Below are 19,265 nucleotides of genomic sequence, written 5' to 3' on the forward strand. Positions count from 1 at the left end.
ATAGTAATATATTTTCCTAACAGGAGGTGGAGCCAGGAAATTAAAGATTGCTTTGATATCAGACCCCTTTTAAATGGTCTTGTTCTCGCTGAGCAGTTCAGTTAAATTTTGTGCCCTGCTGGTGGAACAGTTCTTCTGGCTTGATAGGATTTTATTCATTTTTGGTTTTGTCATTTTTTACCTTTTTGTCAAAACTGATAAATACTGTTTTGCATAAATGTAACTGGAGTTGGAGAGATGCTGTATGTTAACTTTATGCCAAGACTAACCTTAGGTTTATAGTGCTGTATTTTATTGTAGTTTGTGAATCTTAGTATTTTTGCTTTTAATTTTTAACATACCAAGCCATGTAATTTTAATCTTCTTTTCACAACACACCAAATTATAAATGTAGACTTGAAGGTATCTTAATTCCTGGATGTATAATATATGGCGAGGATCGTTTCACTGTTTTTTATTTGCAAAAATTTAAAATTAACTTCATTTAAAATCTTTTATTTTAATGAGATCTGTTTCAGACACTGTAACAGAATTCCAGCAATTGGATCTGAGTAAAGTAACTGTCATAAGTACATGAACAAGATGTCAGCAAAATATAGTGGTGCTCAAGCATTGACCACACCAGTCCACATTACTATTTTCTTATCTATCATGGAGTAAGATATCTGTACTAGAAAAACCTTTTCAGCATTTTCTTGTTCATTCTAGAAAAGGGGTGGTCTGAATACAGAACTAGAAGTAACTTCTGTGTATCTCTTGTGCAACAAGAAGGAAATCTGTTTCCTGAAGTCAGTACAAGATATGCAGCTCGTGGGGTGTTTTTTTGACATATTGTGTGTTTTGATCTTCTCACTGAGAGCAAAACAGAAGGAAAACAGTATGTGTAAGAAGATTATCCTGTTTTCATTTATTAGTCTGGTAAGAAAGATGATAGGCAAATGATTAATCCTGAAGTTTTGTCATGCAAGATGTCAAATGGATGACAACTTCTAGCATAAGCTGTTCATGACTTGACTAACATGACTTGACTGAGCAGTTCCTAAATTGTGGCCAGCAATTGCTGAAGTTGATGTATGAATGTGTATATGACTGCAGATGGGAGGGGAATTAGTCTTTTGAGAGAACTTCTTAGGATATGGTCCACAGTGAGAATAAGTGTGAATCCTTTACTCTCTAGTTTCATTATGTGAAAACAATTTTTATGTGCAGTCTGTTTCAAAAAAACAAATGAAGAAATTTTTTTTCTTAACCATGTTACAAGTCTTAAATGCTGAATGAAGATACATTTGTGGACTTCAACATTTATTATATTTGTAAGCCATTAATACTCTTTACTCAACAACTATCTGGCTAGGCTGCTTTTTCTTCTCATTTTGAGAAGAAGTTTGATAAATACAGGTGATGTGGTTTTGAACAACTTTGGTGATTGGATGTCATCACTAAATTTTGAAATTATTGTATGGTACCTGAGGAGTTCGTCTCAGAGTTCAGAAAATATATTTTGTAATGTAAATCTTTTTAGATAGTTCCAGATTAAATTCTGTTTAATGTAAACAATCTTTTGTTGAGTGGTTGAAAGATATGCTACAAATTATGTTTTGTGTACTGCAAGTGTCTGGGCACAATAAGAGGAAAAGGCAGTGATGCATTTTCCACTCAAGTTTTAGAATAAAATCTTATCTTTGCTGTAATACAAATGCAAGTCTGTTTTAACCATCTTGCTATTGTAGTTTGTCTGGTAACTTTGCTCAAGAGTTCCAGAACAATATTTTTAACATAAAAAGTTCCCCTTGTTAACACTAAGCAAGTCATTAAAATATAAAAATGAATAAAATATTTAAAAGCAAATCCTCTTGTTTCCAAATTATCCTTGACACCAAATTGCCTTTCTTCCGCCTCCTCTCTTTCTCCAGAACTCTTCCAGAGATTTTCTTCATTTTGATTGTGGTTTCACTGAAATCCTTTTTTATAGCTTTTCAGTTTCCATTGATTATTTTTATTCTTTTTGGGTCCAGGCTTGCTCCCTTTTGAAGACTGAGTTTTGTCATTAAAGGTAGTAGAGTCAGTATCGGTCCATTATCAGTCTTAAGTTTTTTGTGTCTAAAATTGTGGGGATCCTGAGTGCTTTCTTCATTCTTCCCTTCCTTTTGCCACCTTTGTTTACTCCCCATTTAAATGATTGAATTGTCCCCCCAATTCCTCTTAGACTTTCTTTACCTTATACTTGACTTCACCTACCTGCCTCTTTGCCCCTTCTCTCATTTCTTCACAGTGGAACTTGTTCCGCTGTATGTTGAACTTCGGTCCTCTCTTCTAGGCCATTGAGCTTGTAACCAGCTCTTTAATGTTTGCCTTAGAACTGTCCTGTTGTTGTTCCTGGAAAACTGAGAGCTGTAAAACCTTCCTATTACTCTTACAACTAAACCCCACATATCAGTTTTCTCTAATGTTCCTAATAGTTGCATCCTTGGTCCTGTGGTTAGGTCATTGGCTTAGGGTGTGGGAAATCTAGGTTCAATTCCCTGCTCAGCCATGAACTTGTTGTGTTATCTTGGGCAAGTCACTTAGCCTCTCTGTGCCTCAGTTCCTTATCTGTAAAATGGGAATGTCATGCTTTCCTACCACACAGGGGTGTAGTGAAGATAAATACATTGAACATTGTGAAGCACTGTGTACAGATGAAAAGCATTATATAAGAAATAGGCATCATCCTTCCATTTCCTTTTGAGTGTAGCTATATTTGAATCTTCACTGCTCTTACATTTCAGTTTTATATTCTTTTTGATTGCATAACGTTCCAATAAGATCTTTCACTTGAGACTGACAGTGATTCCCGCTGTGTAGCAGGTTGCCTCAGTACTATTGTACGGCTGCGTATCATTTTGTGATTACATATGCTATATACCAGTAAGCTGTAGTTTAACTGCATTCTAACCCCTTTGTTAACAGTTCTTTTTTGCATATGGGGGCAGAGGGGGAATCTGTTTAGTCATATAGTTATTTCAGAGGGAATGGTGCTGATTTGGTAACAAAAAATGCATATTGTGTTATAAGTTACTTTGTTTTGAGCAGGGTTATTTTATTGGTACTTGCAACTTAAAATAGTTCAGATAAGTCTTAAAGATGGGAATACCAGTGAAATATCAATTGACTGGATGTGAATTGGCTATTTAATTAATTAATGAATACGAAACTTTTTCATCTCAGTATAATTTTATTTCCTTATTTTAAATGTTGTATAAATATCGCCTTTCCCACCTCCAAAGAAATCCCCACATTTATTTATATTTTTTTAATTTTAGAATGGCTGTCCTCTGTTTACAAACTGCAGTGGTTTGCCATGCTCAGAGCAGAACAAGACAATGATATTGGGTAGGTATATTACAGGTTTTCTTTGATTTCTTATTTTGAATAGAATCTGTCTCTAGTATAGACTCTGATATGCATAAATGCTTAGAGTTTACATCAAAATGAGAAAATTAGTCCTAAAACAGCTAGTATTGTAAACTTCAATTACATCCAATTCTTTGTGGAGCAATCTATTTCATTCACTTTCATCTGGTCAGTTTCTGGCCATCTGCAAAATAGAACTGTAAGAACTTGTTTTCTATAATATGACTTTAGAGGTGGATGTTATTTTCCAGTTTTTTTTATACTGGTCAGTATTTATCACTGTATTGCATATGTGCTTTGAGGATTTGAAATAGTGATTAATCAATTTTGAAGATGGATTAACAAAAAAATGAATAATATGCAGAAGATAAATTTATCCTTCCAGTTTATTTCCCCCCTTTCATGTGGCTGGATGGACAAGGGAAGGTGTCTAGGCTAAACAAGTTTGTAGAACTATTTTGAATTAGGTAAATAATGGTAGGATAACTCTCAACCTTCAAGTGTGTATAATGAGAAGCATTTTTTCTGTCTACAGTTGTGACTACAGTCCTTCCTTTGTATTCTATCCCAGTTTTTCTTATTTTCAAAAATAAATCTTTAGGTTCTTATTTAGAAAATAGTATGTTGCTTCCATTCAAGTCACTAGTGGTAGCTGTTTTAGTTGGGAATCTTAAAGAGCTTGCATAGCATAGAAGCCAGATATATCTTTTCTCTGAATTGGCTCCTAAGTTATTTGTTTTGTGATAGTGCCATCACTTACTGGAGTTTTGAACTGTGTCCCTAGCCTTTTCCTCTGCAGTCTCTTCCTTAGCCATATTATAATGCTCTTTGCAATGCTGTAGTTTGTTTACCTGTCCCCATTTGCATTACAGACACAGTTTTATGTTGGCTCCCCAGGGATAATACATTTTAGAACATAAGAACGGCCGTACTGGGTCAGACCAAAGGTCCATCTAGCCCAGTATCTGTCTACCGACAGTGGCCAATGCCAGGTGCCCCAGAGGGAGTGAACCTAACAGGCAATGATCAAGTGATCTCTCTCCTGCTATCCATCTCCATCCTCTGACGAACAGAGGCTAGGGACACCATTCTTACCCATCCTAGCTAATAACCATTTATGGACTTAGCCACATTGAATTTATCCAGTTCCCTTTTAAACATTGTTATAGTCCTAGCCTTCACAACCTCCTCAGGTAAGGAGTTCCACAAGTTGACTGTGCGCTGTGTGAAGAAGAACTTCCTTTTATTTGTTTTAAACCTGCTGCCTATTAATTTCATTTGGTGACCCCTAGTTCTTGTATTATAGGAATAAGCAAATAACTTTTCCTTATCCACTTTCTCAACATAGCTCATGATTTTATATACCTCTATCATATCCCCCCTTAATCTTCTCTTTTCCAAGCTGAAGAGTCCTAGCCTCTTTAATCTTTCCTCGTATGGGACCCTCTCCAAACCCCTAATCATTTTATTTGCCCTTTTCTGAACCTTTTCTAGTGCTAGAATATCTTTTTTGAGGTGAGGAGACCACATCTGTACACAGTATTCGAGATGTGGGCATACCATGGATTTATATAAGGGCAATACTATATTCTCAGTCTTATTCTCTATCCCCTTTTTAATGATTCCTAACATCCTGTTTGCTTTTTTGACCGCCTCTGCACACTGCGTGGACATCTTCAGAGAACTATCCACGATGACTCCAAGATTTTTTTCCTGACTCGTTGTAGCTAAATTAGCCCCCATCATATTGTATGTATAGTTGGGGTTATTTTTTCCAATGTGCATTACTTTACATTTATCCACATTAAATGTCATTTGCCATTTTGTTGCCCGATCACTTAGTTTTGTGAGATCTTTTTGAAGTTCTTCACAATCTGCTTTGGTCTTAACTATCTTGAGTAGTTTAAGCAGCAAAGAATCCTGTGGCACCTTATAGACTAACAGACGTTTTGGAGCATGAGCTTTCGTGGGTGAATACCCACTTCGTCGGATGCTTCGTTGCATCCGACGAAGTGGGTATTCACCCACGAAAGCTCATGCTCCAAAACGTCTGTTAGTCTATAAGGTGCCACAGGATTCTTTGCTGCTTTTACAGATCCAGACTAACACAGCTACCCCTCTGATACTTGAGTAGTTTAGTATCATCTGCAAACTTTGCCACCTCACTGTTTACCCCTTTCTCCAGATCATTTATGAATAAATTGAATAGGATTGGTCCTAGGACTGACCCTTGGGGAACACCACTAGTTACCCCTCTCCATTCTGAGAATTTACCATTAATTCCTACCCTTTGTTCCCTGTCCTTTAATCAGTTCTCAATCCATGAAAGGACCTTCCCTTTTATCCCATGACAGCTTAATTTACGTAAGAGCCTTTGGTGAGGGACCTTGTCAAAGGCTTTCTGGAAATCTAAGTACACTATGTCCACCAGATCCCCCTTGTCCACATGTTTGTTGACCCCTTCAAAGAACTCTAATAGATTAGTATGACACGATTTCCCTTTACAGAAACCATGTTGACTATTGCTCAACAGTTCGTTTTTCTGTGTGTCTGACAATTTTATTCTTTACTATTTTTTTCGACTAATTTGCCCGGTACCGCCGTTAGACTTACTGGTCTGTAATTGCCGGGATCACCCCTAGAGCCCTTTTTAAATATTGGCGTTACATTAGCTAACTTCCAGTCATTGGGTACCGAAGCCGATTTAAAGGACGGGTTACAAACCTTAGTTAATAGTTCCGCAACTTCACATTTGAGTTCTTTCAGAACTCTTGGGTGAATGCCATCTGGTCCCGGTGACTTGTTAATGTTGAGTTTATCAATTAATTCCAAAACCTCCTCTAGTGACACTTCAATCTGTGCCAGTTCCTCAGATTTGTCACCTACAAAAGCCAGCTCAGGTTTGGGAATCTCCCTAACATCCTCAGCCGTGAAGACTGAAGCAAAGAATCCATTTAGTTTCTCCGCAATGACTTTATCATCTTTAAGCGCTCCTTTTGTATTTTGATCGTCAAGGGGCCCCACTGGTTGTTTAGCAGGCTTCCTGCTTCTGATGTACTTAAAAAACATTTTGTTATTACCTTTGGAGTTTTTGGCTAGCCGTTCTTCAAACTCCTCTTTGGCTTTTCTTATTACACTCTTGCATTTAATTTGGCAGTGTTTGTGCTCCTTTCTATTTGCCTCACTAGGATTTGACTTCCACTTTTTAAAGGAAGTCTTTTTATCTCTCACTGCTTCTTTTACATGGTTGTTAAGCCACGGTGGCTCTTTTTTAGTTCTTTTACTGTTTTTCTTAATTTGGGGTATACATTGAAGTTGGGCCTCAATTATGGTGTCTTTAAAAAGCGCCCATGCAACTTGCAGGGATTTCACTTCAGTCACTGTACCTTTTAACTTTTGTTTAACTAACCCCCTCATTTTTGTATAGTTCCCCCTTTTGAAATTAAATGCCACAGTGTTAGGCTGTTGAGGTGTTCTTCCCACCACAGGGATGTTGAATGCTATTGTATTACGGTCACCATTTCCAAGCGGTCCTGCTATAGTTACCTCTTGGACCAGCTCCTGCGTTCCACTCAGGATTAAATCTAGAGTTGCCCCTCCCCTTGTGGGTTCCCGTATCAGCTGCTCCATGAAGCAGTCATTTAAAGTATCGAGAAATTTTATCTCTGCATTTCGTCCTGAAGTGACATGTTCCCAGTCAATATGGGGATAATTGAAATCCCCCACTATTATTGGGTTCTTAATTTTGATAGCCTCTCTAATTTCCCTTAGCATTTCATCATCACTATTACTGTCCTGGTCAGGTGGTTGATAATAGATCCCTAATGTTATATTTTTACTAGAGCATGAAATTTCTATCTATAGAGATTCTATGGAACCTGTGGATTCGCTTAAGATTTTTACTTCATTTGAATCTACACTTTCTTTCACATATAGTGCCACTCCTCCCCCTACACGACCTGTTCTGTCCTTCCAATATATTTTGTACCCCGGAATGATAGTGTCCCATTGATTGCTCTCAGTCCACCAGGTTTCTGTGATGCCTATTATATCAATATCCTCCTTTATCACAAGGCACTCTAGTTCACCCATCTTATTATTTAGACTTCTAGCATTTGTGTACAAGCACTTTAAAAACTTGTCCCTGTTTATTTGTCTGCCCTTTTCTGATATGTCGGATTCTTTTTTATGTGACTGTTTATCATCTGATCCAGCCCTTACATTATCCTCTTCCATCCTCTGCTCCTGAGTATAACCTGGAGATTCTCTATCAATAGACTCCTCCCCTAAGAGAAGTCTCTGTCTGATCCACATGCTCCTCCGCAGCAGTCGGCTTTCCCCCATCTCCTAGTTTAAAAACTGCTCTACAACCTTTTTAATGTTTAGTGCCAGCAGTTTGGTTCCACTTTGGTTTAGGTGGAGCCCATCTCTCCTGTATAGGCTCCTCCCATCCCAGAAGTTTCCCCAGTTCCTAATGAATGTGAACCCCTCCTCTCTACACCATCATCTCATCCACGCGTTGAGACTCTGAAGCTCTGCCTGCCTACCTGGCCCTGCGCGTGGAACTGGGAGCATTTCTGAGAATGCCACCATAGAGGTCTTGGATTTCAGTCTCTTCCCTAGCAGCCTAAATTTGGCTTCCAGGACATCTCTCCTACCCTTCCCTATGTCATTGGTACCTACATGTACCACGACCACCGGCTCCTCCCCAGCACTACATATAAGTCTGTCTAGGTGCCTCGAGAGATCCGCAACCTTCGCACCAGGCAAGCAAGTCACCATACGGTTCTCCCGGTCATCACAAACCCAGCTATCTACGTTTCTAATAATCGAATCTCCCATTACTAACACCTGCCTTTTCCTAGAAACTGGAGTTCCCTCCCCCGGAGAGGCAACCTCAGTGCGAGAGGCAACCCCAGCACCATCTGGAAGGAGGGTCCCAACTACGGGAAGGTTTCCCTCTGCTCCCATTGACTGCTCTGCTTCCTCCTCAACAGCGCAGGGGCTGTCTGAGTGGAGGTGGGACAATTCTACAGTGTCCCGGAAAGCCTCATCAACATGCCTCTCTTAGCTCCTCCAGTTCTGCCACCCTGGCCTCCAAAGTCCGTACATGGTCTCTGAGGGCCAGGAGCTCCTTGCACTGACTGCACACATACGCCACCCGCCCACAGGGCAGGTAATCATACATGCAACACTCAGTGCAATAAACTGGATAGCCCCCACTCTGCTGCTGGGCTTCTGCCTGCATTGTCTCCTAGTTAATGGAAGGGTGGTTTACAGAATGAGGTTTTTGGATGTGATTTGGTTTATAGGTTTTAAGGGGACTACAGGGAAACGGTTAGGGCCGACAAGGGACTCTCGCTCCCTTCCCACTCCCCTTCTAAACTGCCTTGCGAAACTTCCTGTTAGCAGCCCCTGGTCGCTTGTGCGCGGCTTTATAAAGCCCTGGCCTGAGTGAATGCCCCGCCCTCTGATTAAGGCTCATTTTATTCAGATGCTTTCAGTTACATGGAGTTGATGGCCCTTCCACCTCAAAAATAAATTGGTTAATCCAGGATTTAGTCTGAGTGATCAAAGTGTCCTTGTTCTTGCTAACCATCTAACAAAATGGTAATTACTTTACTTTTCCCTGTAGTTCAAAGTGGGAGAGTTTTTTTGATGAGTACCTTTATCAGAATAACAGCTATAAAATTGCTTGTTTAGCATAACACTGATCAATAGAAGCTAATAAGTGTTAATGTGCTGTCTCTTATAATGTTATAACTGCCACTGGAACAATCATTTCAGTATCTGAGCATATTATATGGTAATGTTCACTGAGGTCTAGGGTTTGGAGTTATAGGACTGGAGGCCAGGAGAACTGCGTTCTATTCCTGTTATTCACTGACTTGCTGTCTGACCTTGAACAGGTCACTTCATTTCTTTATAGATATGGAAACTGAGGCAAAATAGTGGGAGAAGGGAGAGGATAATGATGCTTTGTAGCCTGGTCAGTATTAGAGGGCTTTGTAAGACTTGGTATTTATAGAGATAACTAACGCTATTTTAGTTTTGTGGGCTGCCTTTTATCTCCCTTTTTACTTTGGTTTTCTTGCATCAGTTCTGTCAACCCAGCATCTGTCATTTTAGAAAATATGCACACGTACTATCTAGGCTAGGGTATGCTTGTGTTTGTTTGTTTTTTTTAACTTTTTTGTCAGATGCCTGTTCATGGCAACAGCATTGTCTTAGAAGGGCAAATGAAGTATGCAGTTACGAGGTCTTTTTTACTCCTCTTTAATCTTACATTAAATAAAGTGTACTACAAGAACTGAACATTTTTCCAAGTAGAAAATGCCAGAATTGTAGTGTATCCAGCATTTAGTAAAACATTGCACAGTGTTTCAAGCCTAATAACACAGTTGTGACTTCAAGAGGAAGAGCAGAGCCAGAGCTTCATATGAAGTCAAATATTAGACAGTGAAAACAAGGCAGATAATGCTAATCTCACATAGGGGTATTTCAGTGCTATTGTTGCTGTTGAAGAATTTACTTTATTAATATTAATGTCTGCTATCTGATATGTACTGCTAAAAAAAAAAAAAAGCTTTTTTGATACCTTTCTGGATCACATCCAAAACTAAGCTGAAAAGAGAAGCTGTTAGCTTAACATTTCGAAACAATTAAGCAGTTTCATTTAACAGAAAAAATTGTGTTTAACAAGTCTTTAGTACTATTGTCTATGAATCCAGACATCTCAGGACAAATGTAGATTTATTTACATTTTTCTGCATCATTTATTCTATTGATAGCTTTCTTATATTGTAATTGTTTAATGTTGGGTAGAGCTGGAGAGTGATTTGGCAAATATAATTTCTTAGCTTAATCAGTGAAAATTGTGTAGGTTTGTATAAGGCGATCAGATGTCCCAAGGATTTTTCAGTGCCCTAGCTAATTTTATTGAACAGTGTTTTTGTCCAGGTCTTAGTAAAATTAGCTAATATCTTCTTTCTATCCCCTTCTGCTCTGGGATTGTGTAGGAGGGAGATATTGCCCTCGGTGCTGTGTTTTGGCACTTCCTCATTTTGGGATTTGGTCTGTCACATTACAAATCCCAGAGAACCAGATTTTGATTTGCAACTCCAGAGGCTCCACTGCTTGCCAGCAGAACACATCCTCCTGGGACCCAGGACAGGCAGCTGGGGGTCCCTAATTAATATTTCAAATAAGAAAAGAGATACCAGGTATTGCTACGTAGGAAGGAAGGTATGGATGTTAGAAGTCAAATGGGTGGGTAAAAGAATAACTTGATGATCAGAAATTTCCCCATATTTCATCCAGGGCAGTTGCCATGCCCCCCAGCTCAACTTTCTCTGTCTCCTTCTCTCTCTAATAGGTGCAGCTATCAGACACTATACTATTTGACATCTCCTGATGAGTTAACCAAAACCACAAACCAAATAATCTGAACAAAATGTGAAAAATGTTTGTCACCTACAGCGCTTCCCATCTGGTGCACATTTTAATGGGGCACATGCTATTGTGAGACTACGGAAATGAAAATGATTTTTGCATTAAAAGTGCATTTTACTCTTCATACACATTACTACCCTTGTGTGATGTTAGAGCAATACTGCATGATTCAACATTTTGCTGTACTTGAGAGGCCAGAAGTAACAACCCTTCCCACTTCAGTAAAGTAGTTTGCAACTAAAGGGGTTTTAACTTTCTTCACTGTCCTTGAAACATTCAAGCTGTTATCACACAGAACTGGATCCAGTCATCAAAACATGTTTTACCTACAGTAAACCTGAAGTAGGCTTACTTTTTATGTTCGCATTAATATAGTTTTGTGTGCGGAAATAGATCTTTGTGCCTACAGTAGTTCGAGGGAAATGACTGAAGCTGCAGATTAGTCTACTTTAATTTTCCACTTTAGTTTTTTATCTGGTTAAATATTCAGAATTAAATTCCGTTGTACTTTTTGGTACATAAGAACAGCCATACTGGGTCAGACCAATGATCCTTCTAGCTTGGTATACTGTCTTCTGACAGTGGCCAATTGCAGGAGCTTCAGAGGGAGTGAACAGGGCAATTACTGAGTGATCCATCCCCTGTTGTCCACTCCCAGATTCTGGCAATCAGAGGCTAGGGACACCCAGAGCCATGGGATTGCATCCCAATGATCCTGTCCAATAGTCAGTCGATCTGTTCTCCAGGAACTTATCTAATTCTTTTTTGAACCCAGTTATTGTTTTGGCCTTCACAATATCCCCTGGCAATGAATTCCACAGGTGGTGTGAAGAAGTACTTCCGTTTGTGTGTTTTAAACCTACTGCCTATTAATTTCATTGGGTGACCCCTGGTTCTTGTGTTATGTGAAGGAGTAAATAAGGAGTAATGCTGTCTAAGTGGTTAGTTTAAACTGTTGAATGGTTAAGCTTTTTGAATTTTTGTAGCTAGTTGGAAGGAATAGTAGAAAGAGGTTAATGTATAACTAGAAACTTAACTTGTTAATGATTTTGAAAACTAACCAGTATTCTGCCAGAAAGAATGAAGTTTTGTATCCACAGTGCATGTTTTAATTGCCAAGAATTGGTATCGTATTTGACCGACTGTCAGCTAGCTAGGACATCATAAATAAAAATTAATTCTATGGCCAATTTTGTAGAATTTTGTTATGTTTATATCCCACTTAATTGTCCCAGTTAACAATCTCTTTGTAAAATATTTAATCTCCTATGACTAGTGTTCTTTATAAAATCCAGAAAAAGGCCACAAATTACTTAGTTGATATTTTCAGTGCTGTAGCTACAAGTGCATGCTTATAATGGCAAGAAATGCAGTAAGTGGCTTGTTACTATTTTGATTGCTGTCTCAGATTGCTTTTGGATTTTTAATAGTGATTTAGCATATGTATTCCTTTTTTATAGTGATTTAATTTGTTTTCAGTGTACCTTGGAGATGTGTGGAATGGATAACACTTATATAACAGACTACATTATAAATGTTTAAAGCCAGACCATAATATGACTCTTGATGACTAGGACTTAATTTTTTGAGGCCTGATCTACATATAGTTTTTGTACCTGTATAGCTATTTTGGTTAGGAGTATGATTTCTTTAAACTAAAATAATTCTACCAAAGCCACCCATAATGTGGATGTAATTATTCCCTTTCCCATATGGGAATAGCTATAATAATATAAACCATCTTTATACTGATACAACTGCATCCACAATACGGGGGTTGAACCACTTTGTAATTAAAGTCATAAAGTCAGTACTTCTGGGTTCCAGCTCTGCCACTGAGATGCTGTGCAGTATGTTAAATGTTCTTTATGCTTTATAGTGGTACAACTTTTGTGTGTAGACAAGCTCCTTAACCATCCACCTACACATGCAGTCCTTCATGCCAGCCACCTCCCCACCCCCACCCCTCCTTGGTGCATCTTGATTACACTGCTTTTCTGTGAAGTCCCACAGTCAGATGGCAACAGTAATTTATACGACCCGTTTGTTTGGAGGGTCCAATTATTATTCTGGTAGATGATCTGTCTGTATGTAATCCTTCTGAATTGCAGGTAAATACTGTCCAAGTGTGTCTACGCTACAAAATAACAAAATCAGAGAACCCATTTGCATTGCATTTGTCCCACCTGACCTCCTTACAATAAAGTTAAAACTTAGTGTGAATAGATCATGTCATTTAGCCCCATTAAATGTAACACGGTTCCTTGATTTGAATGTGCGCTCAGGGCACTTACCTTGTTTTATGAATCTATGTATGTTACTAAAAACCTTCAATATTTGAGGCAGAAGCTTTCAATGTCTTATTTTTCATTTGGCTGGAGAAATGCAAGAAACTGTTCTATTTTTAAAATGGGTGGTTTTCAGTCGGGTTTTGCCTCACTGACATGTATTGCCTCAATTCAGAAGCAGAACTGAGCTAGAAGCCAGAGCCAGATGAAAAACTGAACTGGAAGGCTTATATTTAGTAAAAGCCTATCAGATCAAAATACAATAAGAATCTGACTTAGGAGCTGACTTTCCACAGAGCATTTTCTTGCTGCTGTTACTGATCTAGTTTTCTTACAAGTAAACAATAAATTGTAGAATCATTCTCAAAATGGTCTACTTCATACATTCTTAGGCCTCAAGAAATCAATAAAGAAGAACTTGAAGGAAACAGCATGAGGTGTGGTAGGAAGCTTGCAAAGGATGGCGATGTATGTATAAACCATACCTTAATTTGTATAAAACTAAGCTATCTCGAAAGTATTAAATATTTTCAGAAACTTTGTCTTCAGTGGCTTTTTTCAGAAACTGCACCAAAAAGGAAGATTTTAATGGAAATAAACAAAGCTCCTTCTTATTGAAATTCTTGTCAGCTTTCCTAGTTTCTAGCAAAATATTGCTAAAGTCATCATGCTAGTGCTATAAAACAAAGTCTGAATATGGAGCGTTTTTAGAGGGGAAAAATGAAGTTATTGTTTGAAACTCCTGAGATGCTTAATTATGACTTTTGCAAAGTAATAGAAATCATGAATTTTTAAAAAATATAATGTGCATAATACCATCTGTAAAATATTAGTTCTACTCTGAAAAGTGACTGTGTGCTCTAGAGAAATAACACACCTGCCAAGGTAGTGATATGTATTTTCTTCTTATAGAGAATTGTTTGTTTAATTCTGATTATTTACACCTGAGCAAAACTTTTGAAGAGAATGAGGCTGTCCAGGTGCACCGAGAGTATCATTTGAAGATAATACAGTTGACTAGGTGTCTGGCCTAATTTGGCTTCAAAAAACTTAATTGATGATGGGGCGTGACAAGGAAATAATTTAGCTTGCCTCTCAGGTCGCAGTTTGAGTTTTCAGGGCTGGCAGTTGGACAAAAATATATTTACATCCATAAACGGAGCATATTATTATGCAGATCACTGACATTAAACGTGGAACCCCACAGTGCCAATTTTGGTCACCTTCTACAATAGAACTCATTAATGTTCAATGCTCAAGATTACATCACAATTTGGTAGTAAACATCTAAAGATTAGTTCTTAATACAGGAATATCTTGTGTATATCCTTATATAGCAGGCCTTACAGAAGAGCATTAGAAAGGTGTAGGACTTGTTTCCCAACTGCACGCTAAAACCATTTAACCGAAGGATCTGTTGTTTGAAGTAATCAGTTCATACATATATTTAACCTGTGTTCCAAAGGGCTCTGGAGTTATGTTGCCTAGAGATACTCTGGCAATTGGTGCATTATAAAATCTTTTATGGACAGATGGTTTTAAATTGTGTATAATTCCATGGCTCTGTGTAAGAGTTAGATGGCTACTAAAGCGTGTGGCCTAACCAAATTCCAATGTAGGCAATTGCATAACTACCCTATCTAAACATCTCTCCTGTTTCAATTGGCAGTGCTCTGAGATGTACAGAAACTGTTCTGTAGTTTTGTTTTGTGAAGTTAGATAGATGTATTGCAGCCCAGAAGTGGCTGCATTTCAGTGGTAGGTGAAGTAATCCCTGATTCTTCAATCACATCTGTCTGAGTGGACACTTGCACCCATGGAGAGTTCACTGTTTCAGTACGACTCCATGCAGATATTGGGATATGTGGAGCAGGTGCAGATTTTGGGCCTCAGTATAAATGTAAGGCTATGAAGTGCTTCGGGATCCTTTAGAGTGAGAAGTGCTATATTCATACTAGTATAGCCCACTGAAATAAAATAGGTCTTGCATGTTTTCTCTGTTCTTTAGTACTGCTGGCGATGGACTGGATTCAACTTTGGCTTTGATCTACTTGTCACGTATACAAATCGCTACATCATTTTCAAACGGAACACACTGAATCAGCCATGCAGTGGATCAGTCAGTCTGCAACCACGGAGAAACATTGCATTCAGGTGAGGCATGGACAACAATTCATATCATTGAAATTTTATGTTTAAAGCCAGTATTTCAACTGATTTCATACTGGAATTGGTTCATTAACAGATAGCAATTTCATTGGCACAAGATATGATGTATGAGAATGTGTGCTCCTGTCTTCCTGGTAGAAGCTGGCTTCTTCCTTTAGCCTCAGGAAAAAAAAAAGTCACAGGAGGCTGAATCAAGTAATTTAACTTTCATTATATTCCTAGATTACGTCTAGCCTCTTTTGATAGCAGTGGAAAACTTATTTGCAGTAGAACCACAGGATATCAGATCCTGACCCTTGAGAAAGATCAGGTATGTTTGTGTGTTTTTTAAATCTAGTAATAGTCCAAAGCATCAAAAAAGTTGAGAAAATCATCAGAGACCTTTTAAAAAAAAAATTCAGTTATATTTTGTAGTTGCAGACATGGAATTTTAAAATGCTTCTGCCACACGTAATGGAAGTTAATATTACTAGTTTAAATGGGAGAATTAAATCAGAATATTTAGTTGAATTTCATTCGTGGCTGTAATGAAATTCTCAGGTGCTGCTGAAGAAATACACCATTATCTTAATGTCCTTAAGAATGATTGTTAAGCAGAATTCTAACACTTGAGAAATTAACCAGGTTTGACTTAACAAGCTAGTGAAAGGAAACCTTTTCATAGCTAGCCAAAAATAACATTAGGCTGTTACCAAAATTTGTAGATATAATTGGCACAGTTTTTCCAATTATAGTAGCAAGTAGTTTAATATTAAAATATAAAATCTATGCAGATCTTGTGTTTTTAATCATGTTACAATATATTTCTGAGTATTGAAAATAAATGTCTGTTAGCTCCTACGTGTGTAAAGGACAAATTCAGGACTAATTTGAAATCTTGCTGTTAGGAATAAGTTGCAGAGTTTGGCACATGACTGTCATGTGGACCCTGGTTGGAATTCATTGTCTTGTAACTTGTTCCTAAGGTTTGTTTTCTCTTAAAGATAATGCATAGATCTCCACTTTTGGGTCAATAGTTTAGGCGAGGGAACATGTTTTCATATACAATATCTTACTATCGGTTCCTTTATTTCCTGATTATGGCAATGTCTGTGTAGCACATACACACAGGTTTTGTTTCCATGTAAATTTTAAATATTCCTGTAGGATACGTTTCCAAATTTAGTGGATCCAGATTCATTCTGAGGGTGACAGCCAAAAATGTTTTGGCTGATTCCACTATCAAGAAATTTTAGCCCCTCCTAGATATAATAAACTAGATTATCCAGTCTGCTGAAACCTCTAAATGGTAGGAGATTGCCCCTGGAGATTCTCCGATGGTAGAGATGGTTTGGCCAACTCCTGCACTTAGCTGATTCTTGTCCCTGGTTTAAGGGGATTGAGGGAGTGAGGTAGGGAGAGGCTTGGCAGGGTAGAGAATGTCTTGGCAAAGTTGAGGTATAATAAAACTATTCATTTTAGGGTGACTGGTCATGTGTAGTGAAGGAGAAGGAATGAATTATATAACCTTAGATTCATTATTGATTTTTTTTCCTTCATACCCAGTGCTATGAATTTATAAAATGTTTTAAGTTCTGTGACAATTTCCATCATTTTTTTTGGAGGTAACATACAATTAGATGGAATCTCCAATCTTTTGCTGTTTCACTTGAATCTGTTCTAGCACTTCTGAATTATGTACTACACTTTATTTTTGTTCAGCAGTATGAATTATTGTTCTAAACTTATTTGAAAATGTTCCTTCATATTTACTTTACAGGAACAAGTAGTAATGAACTTGGACAGCAGACTTCTGATCTTTCCTCTGTATATCTGCTGTAACTTCTTATATACATCACCAGAGAAGAAAACTGAGAGTGACGGACTGCTAGATAACCCAGAAAACTGAGACACCTGTTTAGTGGAACATAATAGCACTTTTATAACTGTATGCCTGCTTTAAGTTAAATACCCTGCTTACACACACAGCTATGATAAATAAACAAAGGCCTTATACTGTAGCAGATAAATATATATGGCTACTTTTTTTATCCTCAGTATATTCCTATGCATATCTGAAAAAAAGATCTGAAACCACATAGGCTAAAACTAGTTATACCATACATTTTTTCACTTGTATTTTCTGTTCTACATTAGTAGAGAACTGCCATTCCAAGTTTGTATGAAATATGTTACAAGTTAGTTTGTTTGGGGTTTTTGTTGTTGTTGGGGGGGCGGCGGGGCAAAATCTGAGCCTAACTGATAAAAGTAAATCGTGTGGATAAAATTTTACTAACCTCTTTGTAAAATTCCCAATTACTCGTTAGATTTGGGTAAAAAAACCTTTCCATTACTAACCACTGGGTTGTGCTCTTTGTACCAGAACTGTAAATAGCAAGCTCCAGATTCCGCTGACTCCAGTGGCCCTTACACTAGGGCTACGTTTTCCCTTTAATTTCTTTATAGTTATTTAACTGTTGTACAGTTTTTCTGACCCATTTTAGTTTTTAAGTCTTCCACATGTCATATGTATATTTGTTTTTCTTGGTCTTAGGCCATTTTTTTAAACTTTGTGGAAAATATTTTTTATCTTCTGTTCCTCATTTTTTAGTAACATTAAGAAAAACACGTCTGAAATTTTCAGACAGAAATGCATTTTTTTGATGTACCGAGAAGTCTACAAAGGTGTATTGTCCACCCTTATGAGTCTTTCTATTGACATAACCACAATTTTCAGCAAGGATTCAGTTGACTCCTAATATATTTGTGTATACCAAATATCAGGGTTTTTTTTAACTTTTTTGCTTTCTGTAACATATTGTTTTAACTTTTCATTGGGAATCTGTATCCCACTTAAGCTCAGGAACTTGTGACCTTTGAGTGCCTTTTTGAGTTATACATGCTAACACAAACTTAACATCAGTTAAGCAAGGTCACAGGATCCAGAATAGGAGCTGAGAGCAAGGGATTCATTTTCAGGTTGGTGTTTAACTGATCCAAGTCAAGGATAAGATGTACACTCTGTTAGTTTTGTACATATTGGTTTTTTTTATGTTTGTCTATTGATGCCTTGAATTCCTACTTACAGATTTATGGATGCAAAGCAAGAACTTTGCCTCTTTAGGTATCTTATTTTTTTAATGTTAATATTGTCAGAAAAGGATAGAACCTTTGTACACTGTAACAAGGATACAAATACATGTTTAGCAAAATGACAAAAACAGTGACAACTTGTGAATAAATCATTTAAAGTGAATTTAATAGTGCAGTGCTCATTAATCTCTCTTTTCTGCCAGAAATATTTTCTGAATCACCCTGAAAATGTTGGATATTAGCTGTATGACAATGTCAAAAGTATTTTTGGACAATACCAGAGAGGAAATCAGTCAGGACTTTATCCTGCTTGAGCCTGGTGAAAAGAAGTCAAGCTTGGGTGCTTAGTTGGGAACCTAATTCCTGTTTAGGCACCTAAATAAGTGGCTGGATTTTTTTCGAATAGTTGAGACCCCTCGACTCCCATTAATTTTTGGTGGAATTGTGGATGCCCAGTAACTGGGGGCTGGGAAATCACATCACTTATTTATGTTGTACTTTGATTTTGCTCTTGAGCCTCTCTTGGCCTTTCAAACCACAGCAGCTAGAATAATTTTTACATCCATCATTTTTTCTTATATGCCTTCTTGAGAGAGATAAATTAGCTATCAATTAGAACTGTGTGTTCAAAGTAATTGTGTGTACTCGGAAGAAGGAAACATGAATTAACCACTTAATAGTATCTGGAAAATGTCTAATACCTTGTGGTTACTATCTGAAACTAATAAATAGCAGGAGGACTAAAAAAAAAAAAGATGAATCTTCAGAACATTAAATGCTTTTACTTATTATTGCTTTTATAGTAAAAGCATCCTAAAAGATTAGCTTCAATTAGCAATAATTGCAGAAATGGCTAGAGGAAACTCTTGGGAAGGGAAGGAGAAGGCATGA

General features: G+C 37.6%; 1 protein-coding gene across 2 annotated transcripts in view; it reads left to right on the forward strand.

Annotated features, from left to right (window-relative positions):
- The window catches only part of GMCL1 (germ cell-less 1, spermatogenesis associated), a 35,080-nt gene extending 16,543 nt beyond the window's left edge, over positions 1 to 18,537 (forward strand). For both annotated transcript variants that reach the window (XM_045003081.1, XM_045003082.1), the window contains 5 exons: positions 3,303 to 3,372; positions 13,526 to 13,601; positions 15,142 to 15,287; positions 15,525 to 15,612; positions 17,062 to 18,537. In XM_045003081.1, coding sequence (XP_044859016.1) covers positions 3,303 to 3,372; positions 13,526 to 13,601; positions 15,142 to 15,287; positions 15,525 to 15,612; positions 17,062 to 17,190 — 509 coding nt within the window. In that variant the 3' untranslated portion in view covers positions 17,191 to 18,537. The remainder of the gene's footprint in view (positions 1 to 3,302; positions 3,373 to 13,525; positions 13,602 to 15,141; positions 15,288 to 15,524; positions 15,613 to 17,061) is intronic.
- Positions 18,538 to 19,265: the final 728 nt, after the last annotated feature.

This window comes from Mauremys mutica, chromosome 2, assembly GCF_020497125.1.
Source record: "Mauremys mutica isolate MM-2020 ecotype Southern chromosome 2, ASM2049712v1, whole genome shotgun sequence".
Taxonomy (NCBI): domain Eukaryota; kingdom Metazoa; phylum Chordata; order Testudines; family Geoemydidae; genus Mauremys; species Mauremys mutica.